This window comes from Prionailurus bengalensis, chromosome D2 (genome assembly GCF_016509475.1).
Source record: "Prionailurus bengalensis isolate Pbe53 chromosome D2, Fcat_Pben_1.1_paternal_pri, whole genome shotgun sequence".
In the NCBI taxonomy this organism is placed as follows: Eukaryota; Metazoa; Chordata; class Mammalia; order Carnivora; family Felidae; genus Prionailurus; species Prionailurus bengalensis.
Genome location: NC_057351.1, coordinates 71,266,389 through 71,278,670, shown reverse-complemented (window position 1 = coordinate 71,278,670; position 12,282 = coordinate 71,266,389). Strand labels below are relative to the sequence as shown.

At 44.0% G+C, this 12,282-nt stretch overlaps 1 protein-coding gene across 2 annotated transcripts in view; it reads left to right on the top strand.

Moving 5' to 3' along the window:
* Positions 1-3,206: 3,206 nt before the first annotated feature.
* Positions 3,207-12,282, top strand: part of ABLIM1 (actin binding LIM protein 1) — a 300,499-nt gene continuing 291,423 nt past the window's right edge. Inside the window, exon 1 of one of the 2 annotated variants that reach the window (XM_043597635.1) lies at positions 3,207-3,458. In XM_043597635.1, coding sequence (XP_043453570.1) covers positions 3,446-3,458 — 13 coding nt within the window. In that variant the 5' untranslated portion in view covers positions 3,207-3,445. The remainder of the gene's footprint in view (positions 3,459-12,282) is intronic. The other variant, XM_043597630.1, reaches the window with a different exon arrangement.

Here is a 12,282-nt window from a genome sequence, read left to right as displayed (position 1 = left end):
GAGCACAAAGTAATGTATAGAACTGTTGAATCACCATATTGTACATCTGACACTAACATAACACTGTATGTTAACTATACTGGAATTAAATTCTAAACTTTAAAAAATCAATAAAGAATAGAAATTGCCGATAATGTACACTAACATTCCTTCCTTTAGAAGTTGAGAGGGTATTTTTGGGCAAGAGTCTAATAGTAACACCTTTTTTCAAACACAGACAGAAATGTGTGTTTTCCCTTTGGTCTATGTAAACTCCTTTTTTATAATTTCAACCAGCAGCATATACTGTATTTTCTGATCTTAAAAAGTGGCGCTTAGAATTTCTCTTAAAATTCCTTGCAACTTACAGCTTGTTTTTACAATGATCTCTAAAGTATTATCAGTTATTTTAGATGAGGAATTTGTTGGAATGTTAAGCTACTAACAGGAACTTGGTTGCTGTATGGTTGGAAGAACTAGTTTCAGATTTCTAAGATTCTCTAAGAAGAGAAGAAACCATGACTGACCCTAAAAGGTATTTCAAAGTATCATAACTCTAAAATATAATCAAATAATACATAATTTAAAATCTGAACTGATACATAACCTGAAGGTTAAAGCTAAATTCATAGGGAAAACTTTATTTAGTCAAAGATGCTCTTTGATAATAGACTTAGTTTTCTAACCTGGCAGTCAATCAGGTATTGAATTCCAGCGGTGTGCCTAAAAGTATTGTGTAAGGTGTCTTATTTCAGACTTATAGTTATATACATTGGAGTATGTTTTTTTTTTTTTTTTTTTTGGGACAGAGAGAGACAGAGCATGAACGGGGGAGGGGCAGAGAGAGAGGGAGACACAGAATCAGAAACAGGCTCCAGGCTCTGAGCCATCAGCCCAGAGCCCGACGCGGGGCTCAAACTCCCGGACCGCGAGATCGTGACCTGGCTGAAGTCGGACGCTTAACCGACTGCGCCACCCAGGCGCCCCTACATTGGAGTATGTTTTACAGGCATCTGTGTAGTCTAATATAAGCCCCTTAAGGATAAGAGTAGGATCTGTTCATTATGAGGCTTTTGCACTGTACCTGTATTTTGAGTGTGAGGTTATAAGGGCCAGAACTATTGTGGCAGTTTGATAAAAGGACTGGATATTAACTAAAGGATGAAGGTAGAAAAGCACACAGTCCTGGACCTCCCTATCTTACTAGTATGGTGTCTGCTCTAAAATATGGCCTGTAATAGACTTCCAGGACAAATTCAATTCAACAAGACTCTCCAGAAACTTACAACAGTTGGGGAGATAGGAAACACATATAACAAAACCATTAAGTAGCGACGCACAGCATTGCATTAAGTAATGCAGGCTGCAGAAGTTAAGAGAATCAGGAGATCAGTGTGGTTAAGGTAGCTGGAGAACATTTCATGAGGAGACAATCTACAAGTTAATTTGGGGAAGAAGGGAATTTGGGAAGAGCAATAAGAATGAGTAATGGGAATGAGGGAGACAGGATATTATGATATTGAGAAACAGAAGGGATAGTATTCTGTCTGTGACAGTGTTTATTTAGGGGATTAGCTAGAAATGGTGTTGGACAGGTAGAAGAGCACAGATTACGGAAGACTTTAAAAATCTCTGTAGTCCTTAAACTTCATATAGACATTTCTATCTTGTTCACCATCGTAGCTCTAGTACTTACCATAGTGAATGGTATATAGTAGATGTTCAATTACATTCTATTGAATGGATTCAACGCATAGATGAAAACACTGCAATGTTGAGGCTTTATCCGGAGATCAGCAGAAATTCCCTGGCGGTTTTAGACTACGAAGATGTCAGAGTATAAATAGTGTTTTAGGAAAACTATTCTCAGGGCAATAAGCAGAATGACGAGAAGGAGGTGGAGGCTGGATGTAGGGAGAGAAGCTAGGCTACTCATGTACTCAGCCTTTGGGTGAGAAGGGTTAATAGTGGACTGAGGATAGCAGGAAAGAAGAGTTATTTTGAGACTGAACCAACTGGATTGTGATTTACTGGCAAATTTCTCACCTAGAAGACAGGGACAAAGATGCTGTCAAGGTAGATAAGTGAGTTAAATTTTGTAGTTGGCAGTTGCATTCGAGAACTTCTATTCTCGTTACTTCTCTTTTCCTAGTATTTCCTTCTCCACATGATCATTTGGTTGGGCATTCTTTGATGATGCTCAATTATCCACCAATTCATTACTTTTCTAGAGCTATTATGTTCACCCGTTCTTTGAATACTTCTCGGTTGCCGGACGTATTATACGAAGTCTATCGTATCAGGATAGATTTGGGAAGTGCCTACACAGGAAATAACTAGAATATCTGCTGTGAGAGTATACAGAGGAACAGTTGCCAGAGAAGGGAGTGTGAATTCCTGAAACTAGGAATTCTTCCACCAGTCTTACAGGTTTGAGTGTTCTCAAAGCTTACAATCCCACCTCTTCGGTTTATAGCTTGTGGATCTGGTGGTGGTTGTTAGGTTGCTTACTACCACCAAGCTCTATCATTGAGGTTTATCTCAGAACAGTAGGGGACTTAGTGTTTTTCTCGTTTTTTGTTTTTCACCCTGGTATATAGGAAACGTGTATTGGTTTGGAGCGTTCTCCCTACTCTCCAACCCAGCCCAGCCCTGACGCTTCAGGGTAGAAACCATGAATCAAATGTGTCTACTGACCTTAGCTGAGGGCCTGCTGACCTCAGATGCCAAGGGGGCTCAGCCCTTTTCTGCAGGGCTTACCTCTAAGGTTGCTGAAGAAAAGTCCCGCCCAGCCCACCCAGACGACTTTGAAGGAGCTCCTTGGTCGCTAATTTGGCATTGACACCCCCAGCCCCACCCCCCCCTCCCGTGAACTGCCCAAGGCCTTCTTCCCACTGAGGGCCAAGCCCCCTGGGGGCAGTCGTGGCCTACCCCTCCGGTCAAGGGCATCACTTAGGAGAGGGAGCAGAACACTTTCTTTCTCTGGGACCAAAGCAGAAGGCTGGAAAGTCACTAATAATAGCAACAATATTATTACTAATTATTTTAAATTAAGAATTCCAGCCGGGGAGAGGGAAGACGCAGACCCTTACTGCACGCCCCACCTCGTCCGGGGACAAAAGCCCCGCCCGGCGCCGCAGCCGCTGGACCGGGTGGGCCCGGCCGGGAGGCGGGGGAGGCGGGGGAGGCCGGAGCGGCGGGCCCCGCCCAGCTCGGGCCGCTGGCTGTCAGCGTTGCCGCGCCCGGCGGCGGGTCCCCGCGATCGCCGCGTCCCCGCCCGCCCGCCGCGCTGCGCCCAGCGGGCGGCCAGGTGTCCTGCGGGCGGCGTCCCCGCGCTGCCAGCCGCCTCCCCACGGCGGGCGGCGGGCGAGGGCGCGCTGGTGTGCGTCTCGAGGATATTTTCCTCCCCACGCCCTGCCGGGCTCTCGCCTCTGCCCTCCCTGCTTCGGCTCCTGCCGCCTGAACCATGTCCGCAAGGGGTGAGTGGGGACCAGGTGGGCACCGTCTCCGGACCCCGCGCCAGGCCCGGCGGGGCAGGGCGCGGACCGGGGCGGGCCGGGCAGGTGCGGAAGGGCGAGGGGGCTGCGGGAGCCGCGCCGGCCCCGACCCGGCCTGAAACTTTGGCAGCGGATCCGTGGGCTCTGGGTGGCTGGGGGCGGGAGGGTGGAAGGAAGCCCTCGCCCTTGACCTTGATCCCCGGATGCGGGCAAAGCCTGAGGGCCGAGGTCGGTGCCTGGCTCACCTGTACCAGCTGTAAGGCGGGGCTGGGAGGGCGTGGGGGATGGGCTTCCCGTTGCCCGTCCTGCTGGGGAGCCGCCTGAAGGGCTGTCCAGGGGAGAGGAAGAGGTATTTTTTTTCCTCCTTTCTTGTTACCATTTTGCAGCTCGGTTATGGAAGGAATCCAGGGTTTGATGCAGTATGATTTAAAGCTGCAGTGCTTATACCCCATTAAAAAAAAAAAAAAAAGTAAATTCCCTACCTGTACTTCTCTTAGCATTAATCTTCGTCCGCCCCCCATTTTTCTTTCGGGGGTGAAACAATCACTGCAGGTAAAACTGGGTGAAAGTAAAAAAAAAAAAAAATCCCAATCGCTTTCCAGGCAGGAGTGAAGGGAATGTATTTCTTGCCATCTGGAGCCAGTGGTGATGCTGGGGAGAGTGGGTTAGTCATAGCTCAGTGGCTGCTACTATGAGTGAAATATTAAAGAGATCAAGTCATTGTGCACTTTGCCAGCAATTAAAATGAAGGGACTTGGTGGTTTTGCCATAAGCGCTTAAGGAAAATATTGATTATCTTTCGATAGCGTATTTGCAAAGCAATGAGGACCACCCCCTTTTGATGCCCTAAAGCTTATAAGAGGAATTGCACACTTGCTTTTGTGTCTGTTTCTTTTCTTTTCTTTTCAACTCTGAAGGGTTAAAACGCTGCTTTTGGAGGGGGACAGTTTAGGAATTCAGTAACATCTGTTGGATAAGTTCGCGTTGCTTTTGAGGGTTCATTCTGGGGCATGTAATGAATAGACTAATTTCTAACGCTTAAATTCCTTTTTAAGGAGACTGGTCTTTGTCGATCTGGCAGTAAGGTTGGCTGGTTCCATACCTGGTGGTAATGACAGAATTTACATCTGTAAATACTGGGCTACCGGGGTGACAGGAGGCCCTGAGTTACTACCTGCTTAATGATTTGTGATTAAAGGAAAAAAAAGAGGGTGGAACTGATATGATTATTAGGGGGCTGGGCGTGTAGATGGGATGTTTCAAGTGACTCCAGCTGTACAATCTCTGAACGGTGTTCTAACACTGAGGCTTTTGGTCCTGATCTCTGTCTTCGGTACCACAAGGAACATGTGAGGAATATCTCTCATAGGTGTAAAAGCTCTCTGTGGTCAGAGTCCACTTCTGATCCAGCTTTACATCACCCAAACCCCTTAGTATAGTACCTTGCACACTGTAGGTGCCACGTGACTACCGGGAACCTGCTACGTTCTAGGGACCGTGAAGTTCATTAAGTACCGCCCCCCCCACCCCCCACCCCAAACACACACATGTGGAAGTTTTACCTTGTCTCTGGCCCTTCTATTTCAGGATCTCTGCGCTTTATCTGAGGATATGAATGAGGATGGCCCCAGGGATTCAGAGGGCTAGAGCCCTGGGTTGGGCTCAAATATTTCTCAATGTTTCTCAAATATTTCTTCTTGAACCTGGTTTCACGCAGGATGATTTGTAGTCGTAGACATGTCACTCAGTTGTCTTGTTTCCTTTTCAAGCTGTGTTGATAATTTTGTATTTAACAGTTTACAGGCTGGGGCGCCCAGGTGGCTCAGCTGGTTGAGCGTCCGACTTCCATTCAGGTCATGATTTCATGGCTCGTGAGTTTGAGCTCCACATGGGGCTCACTGCTGTCAGCGAAGAGCCTGCACCAGAGCCTCTGTCCCCGCCCCCCCCCATCACCCTTCCCCACTCTTGCTCTCTCAAAAATAAATAAACATTTCAGAACAAAACAAAAAAGAAAACAGTTTAAAGTCTTAAGAATACTGCAGGGGCAAAACCGCATGATAATTAATATCAGTTATTGCATTCTTACCATGTGCCAAATACTTTGCGTGTATTAAATCATGTAAGCTTCATAATAACAAGATCAAGTCGATACTGTTATTACCTCCCCATTTCACAGATGAAGGAACTGAGGTTTTGAAAGAGTCTGTAACTTGCCTGAGCCCAAACGGTTGGTAAGTGGCAGATCCTGATTTCCAGTCCAGGTCTGCCTGACTTCTGGTCACATCGCTTTGTTTTACTGCCTTTTCATTATTAGTCCTTTGAATGTTATAGTAAACATCCCAGTCATTGATTTGCCAAGCGAGAAAATGCCTTGTACTTGAGAGTTAAAGGAAATGGCCTTTGTAAGTAACTTGGAACTCCCAGTGCATCTGGAAACATTGTCATGGGCGTTTGGTAATGACGAAGTGAAGGAGACAAGGCCACTTGATCCTTGCTCTTGTTAACTTGCTGTTCCCAGTCTGTTTCCTCCTACTTCAGTTGTGAGGACCAGAACTTCTTACGTATTGCCAATAACTGAGGACTTTTCTAATGTTTTTATGAAACACTTTTGTGTTTGTGAATTTCTAAAACAACAGCAACAATAAAAGCAATTCTAAGTGATTAGCAAAGTACCTAGTAGAGTACTTTGAATTGAGCCGGTGTGGAAAAATGTCTGTTTGCCATTTATTTTTTGCAAGAGATGTCAAAACTGTGAGCTTTGCTATGGTTTTCTAATTCAGTAACTACTTTCACCTGTACTCCTGAAAGGAGCGCTAAAGCTTCAGGGTCAGAAGGTTAATGTCTTTATTTAAATACCTAATTTATAAATAGGAAGGTCGTTAGATATTTGGAAAGATAAATTTCATTAATCTAAGAAACGATCTGCTTATTGCTAATATCTAGGCTTGTAGGTTATGGTAGGGGTGGGAATATTTTTTGAACATTGAAAACTGTTGCATTTCATTAAAAAAGCGAATTTATTAAAAAATTTTAGGGAGAAAATTACCATTATTTAATTCATCTGGTCTTTAAGATATAAACGGAGTCCTAGGGGCACCTGGGTGGCTCAATCAGTTAAGCGTCAGACTCGGTTTCAGCTCAGGTCATGATCTCCTGGTTCCTGAGATCAAGCCCTCCATCGTGCTCTGTGCTGACAGTGTGGAGCCCGCTTGGGATTCTTTCTCTCCTTCTCTCTCTGCCCGCTCCCTGTTCATGTTCTATCTCTCTCAAAATACATAAACTTAAGCAAAAAAAAACATAAACAGAGTCCTAAAATTTAATTCACTTTTCAAACTAACAATAAAAAGTATTCTTTAATTCCATGATACAGCAAGTTAAGACATTCCCATCTTGTAGTCTTTTAGAATATTTTCATCAAAGATTTTTAATCTGGTGTTGTATTTTTACTACTACAGGCCGAAATGGAGCTTCCATATCTTTGATTTTTGGATTGACGGCTAGAGGAAATTATAACACTTAGAGTAGAATTTCCAAAACTGGGGAGAATAGTCTAGGCAACCATTTAAAAATGTTGTTTCCCAGGATTCATTCCAGATCTAATGGCTCAAAAACTCTGAAGGCAGAGCACCCAGATCCATGTATGTGAAAAGCTCCTCAGGTAATTCTAAAAACCATTACAATACAGCAGGATCATAGGAATCACCTGGAATACTTAACCGTGATATGAGGGCTCTTTTTCAGATCTACTGAGTCAGAATATTCAGGGCCGGGCCTGGGAATCTGAATGGTTCATAAGCCCCCAGTTAATTCTTATGTATAGGCAGAGTTGGCAGCTATTAAATTAGAGCTTGTTTCCTCTAAGTCAGGGTTCTGTATTATCCAGCAAGTTTTGAAAAAAGCTGCTTATGAATTATGAAAGCAATATATTAGGATTCACTAGTGACATATTAATATCGTCAAAATACCTCCTATTAGCAAATTAATGGATATACTAAATGTTTAAGTTATAAAGTAATATAAACTCAAACAGAAATATATAAGGTTAAAAATGAAAATTCCCTATTTTTACTCTCTTCCTACCAAATCCTCAGAATTAAGCATGGCAAGCATTACATACTGTGCATACTGTCTGGAAGTTTCTCTCTAATTAGATTTGGTTAAATATAATAAATATTAAATACGTAGTATGTACAAGACACGTGGCAGTGTAACATAAGAGATCACTCATGAGCCCACTGGCTTTTCAGAAGCTTGAGTCTTGAAAAAAAAGATGCAGGTATGTGTGGATAGAGTCCATTGCACTGGGCAGGGAAATACCTCAACCTATGTGTGCTGTAGAAATGCTAGATCATTATCTTTGTTTTCAGAACTTCCATAAAACTGGAAGAAATATGAATGTCCATCCATTGGGGAATGAGTGACTAAGTTATGGTACATTCATACCATGGACTGTTTTGTAACTATTAGAAAGAATGAGTTAGATCCATAATGTGTTTGGTCTGGAGGGATGGTCATGATACACTGTCAAATGAAAAAGGGTAAGTTTTAGAATAAAGTGTATATAATACAGAATCCCAATTTTGTAAACAGAAAAATCCATATGTGTGCAAATGTGTGGGCTCTGTGGGCATAGAGAATATCATAGAAACAGTATACACCAAGGTTACCGCAAAGGCAAGGGTGAGGAGAGGAGACAGCTGAATTTTCTATGAATATTATCTTTGTGTTGTTTGCTAGCAGGTAGACATAGCTTTAATAGACTGAGAGAAAAATCCAGTAAAGAAAAAATGTATTGGGGCACTTGGGTAGCTCAGATGGTTAAGCGTGGACTCTTGGTCTTTGGCTCGGGTCATGATCTCACGGTTCATGAGATTGAGCCCCACAGCGGGCTCTGCACTGACAGCATGGAGCCTGCTTGGGATTCTCTCTCCCTTTCTCTCTGCCCCTCCCCTGTTCATGCATGCTCTCTCTCTCTCTCTCTCTCTCTTTCTCTTCTTTCTCTCAAAATAAATAAACATTTTTAAAAAGTTTTAAAAAATGCATAGTGCCTCCCCATTTGTTCATTTATTTAAGTCAGGGACATAGGTTTTTATTCAATCATTCAACACAACTTATTGAACACCTGTTATGTACCAGCAATTGGTGAAAATAGGACCCAGTATATACCCTCAGGGAGCTCACAGTTTTGTGGAAGAAACAAATACATACATTCTTATAATAGGATATACTGAGTGCAGAGGGAAAGAGGGGATAACACGGGATATGTAGAGAGAGTCTTATGGTGATACAAAAGTGGCCCTGAACGCAGCTGTTGGGGTAAGAACCATGGGATCTTGAAAAAAAAGGGGGGGGATTGTTTTCTTGGAGAATGAGTTGGATTCTTGGATGAGCCAGCTGACAGAAGATGGGATTGAGGAATGGGTTTTTTAGGGAAAGGGGCACAGAAAAGAAACAGTACAATGTGTGTTGACCTGGAAAGCATATTGGTGCCGGACGGCAGGCTTGCCAGGGAAAGGAGAGCCAAATCTGAGCTGAGTCAGGAGGTGCAGAGGGCACTTTGGGGAAAGGCCGACGAGGCAGGGAATTTTGTGTACAAGGAGCTGTAGTTCTAGACAGCACAGTGGAAGCTTGTGAGTGGTGGGAGATGGGCAGCCAGAGGGAAGAAGCACAAGGCAGAGAGAGATTAGAAGGGAGAGGAAATGAGCAGGGACGAGGGCTCTTCATAATTTCCAGGAGGCGGACTGCAGGAATGAGGGAGACGGTTGGGCATGATTGGCCTCAAGTGTCCCCACTTTGGCATTAGGGACTTCGGTTGCAGACCGTGCTGAGTCGTGGGCAGCACCTGCTGAAGGCAGCGGGCGGTGAGGGCTGTTGTCAGCTTTCTAGGGTAGCAGCAAAGCCCTGTGCTGGACAATGGTTCTTCTGCAGGGGTGGGGTGCAGAGGGACTATGAGAATCAGAGCTACACTCGTTTTCGCTGACTTCTTCGGCTTCCGTGCTTACGGCGCGGTTTACAGTGGGGCTCAGCAAACTTGCATCTGTTAGTTGGTGAAGGGGCCACTTCCATTTTTTCTGCTTTCTCTCTCTGACTTCTTCCTGGAACTGGATGGCTCTGGCTGTTATACTACCCGCTGCATTACTCAAACTTGATCGTTTTCTCTCATGGTGATGCTACACAGATTAACGCACGGGGGGTTCTTATTTAGTGTTCTATGGGGCCCATTTCTCTGGCCTGTATTAGCTACGGTTTTTCTTCTCTTTGAGTTACAGAGCCTCAAGGAGTTTATCCAACTGCAGACAAGTGAGATATCTGTGAAAGCCAAGTTTAGCCATTAATAACTTCGATATGAAAAAAAAATTCAAAAGAGCAACACATTTCACTTCCTGGAAGTCTGTTTTGTTTTGTTTTTTTTTTTTTGCCTTTAAAATAAATGGGTTGTAATTCAATAAATAGATTTTTTTTTACCTGAGAGAAATAATTTTTGACATCAAAATCAAGAATTATGTTTCAGAAGGTTAAATTGTTCCCACATTCTATCTATAAACAACATTACCATTTTTTAGTTTTGATTCTTCAGGTGGAAAAGTTTGATTTAATCGTATTTCTTTTTTTTTTTTCTTAAGATTTATTCATTTTTGAGAGACAGAGTGTGAGCAGGGGAGGAGCAGAGAGAGAGGGAGACACAGAATCTGAAACAGGGTCCAGGCTCCGAGCTGTCAGCACAGAGCCTGACGCGGGGCTTGAACTCACGGGCTGTGAGATCATGACCCGAGCCTAAGTCGGATGCTTAACCCACTGAGGCCCCCCAGGTGCCCTGAGTTAATCATATTTCTTAGCTTATAGCTCCCTCTTCTCTTCAGTTCATCAGACCCTTATCTCATCATCTTAGGCCTCACCTCAGAGGAATGTAAACTGAGTTAGGTGCGTGCGTGTGTGTGTGTGTGTGTGTGTGTGTGTGTGTGTGTGTATAAAGTTATGCACCCAGCTGACAGAATAGAATGTGACAAAGTGGTAAAGATGATCATCTAGGAATGATCATACTGATAAACTAATTGTGGCTGCTGATAACAAGGGCACTTTCACTTCAGGAAAGAGGTGGACTTTGAGTTGGACCTTGAAGGATGAGTGGGAATACAGCAGGTGGAATGCGGAGAGATGTGCTTTTCTTTCAGAAGGGACAGTGCAGGGGAGGGGTGGAAGTGCAGGGTGTGTGGGGAGGAAGAAGTCTGGGATATATGAGGGGGCCAAGATTTGCGTGGGGAGAGGAAGAACAGGAAGACAAGGGGAGACGTGTGAACCTAGTAAGCCTTTACATCAAAGTCTTTTCCTAAACAGAGAAACACAAAGGCAGAGAAGGGAAGTGGGAGGTCTGTTCTTGGTGACACTAAGAGTAACTCATCCCTGGTTGAGCAACTGCCCACAATACATATTAGAGATGGTATTTTATTGCCAAATAATGCTGCAGTGAGTTACGTTTCATCCTGACCAGCGTTCTCATGGAGGTAGAAATCTTGCCGAAAGCCTGCTCTTGTGTTTCCTTTCATATGGCAGATTAGGCTATCTGAGCCTTATCTTTAGCACCACATCATCCCAGAACTGAGGATGCCGGCACCTGGGAAGGCTGAATACAGAATAGCCAAGCAACATGTTTGACTATAGCAAGAGGAAGGAGTGAGGCCATCCCCCCAGAGAAGTGTGTGTTCTTAACTTGATCCTATTTTTATATGCACATTACTAGTTCCCTCAGTTCTAGGGAAGAACAACACAGCACTAATTAATAGAGACTGTTAAAATCAAAGATGAAATTTTGTAGAATTTATGGAATATTTCCTCTGAGATGGTAAATTCATCTTTATCTCCTTTTATGGGAGAGGTATTTCTTTTTCATGAGCCTGTAGTTTCAGGTTCTTCTCTATCTTGGTCTCTATTAGTATTCACTGATAAAAGTAGTACTAATCACTTGATACAGTTTGATGTTTTCTTGCTCCGTTCACAAGATGCTGCTTGTTGAGACCTCAAGTGTACTTCACTTGGGGCTGCCATTTTCTGCTTAATCACTGGTTTCCAGTGTACTTGGGTAGAGAAAGGGAAAAGGTTGTGAGTGGTTAGCGTTTCACCCTGGTTCAAGTAGCAGTCTCTAGGAATATCATCCACCTGTCCATCCATCTATCCATCCATCCATCCATCCATCCATCCATCCATCCATCCCATAGACATCTATTGAGCCTTCCTAGAGTTCACATTCAAACACATCATTGAAAATCCAGCTGTCTGTACTCATTGTATTTTATATTGTCACGAGGAGTTGACATGTTGCTTTCCCTCTACTGGTATTTGGGATTGTTCTCTCTCAGAATGTGCAGCTTGTGCCCAAAGCACCTGCTTTGTTCAGTTCTCTCAAGGGCTTTTTGAGAAGCATTTTGAAGCTTGGTGGTCTTCTCCTGTAGCCTATCTTGTCTACCCATCTTGGAGACAGCATGGCAAGTCTACATGGGTACCTGTGACTCTACCCTATGGAAAGAGCAATCCTCTGTTTCCTGCAGGCTCACCTGAGGCACTCCCATTCTTACCTCTTGTTTTCTCCCATGCAGGGTAGGGTATGCTCTTTGCTGCCTTTGTGAGTGCCTCGTGGTCTAGAGCACAAATGTCATCATTCTGTCACAGACAACAGCCGGAGGCCCAAACCAACCCATGTACAAACTGGAGAAGAAGCTGTTTTAAGGGTTAACAAGAGAGAGAGAGACAGAGACAGAGAATGAGGGAGGAAGAGAGAGAAGGAGAAGATATGAGACCGACAGAGGGATTA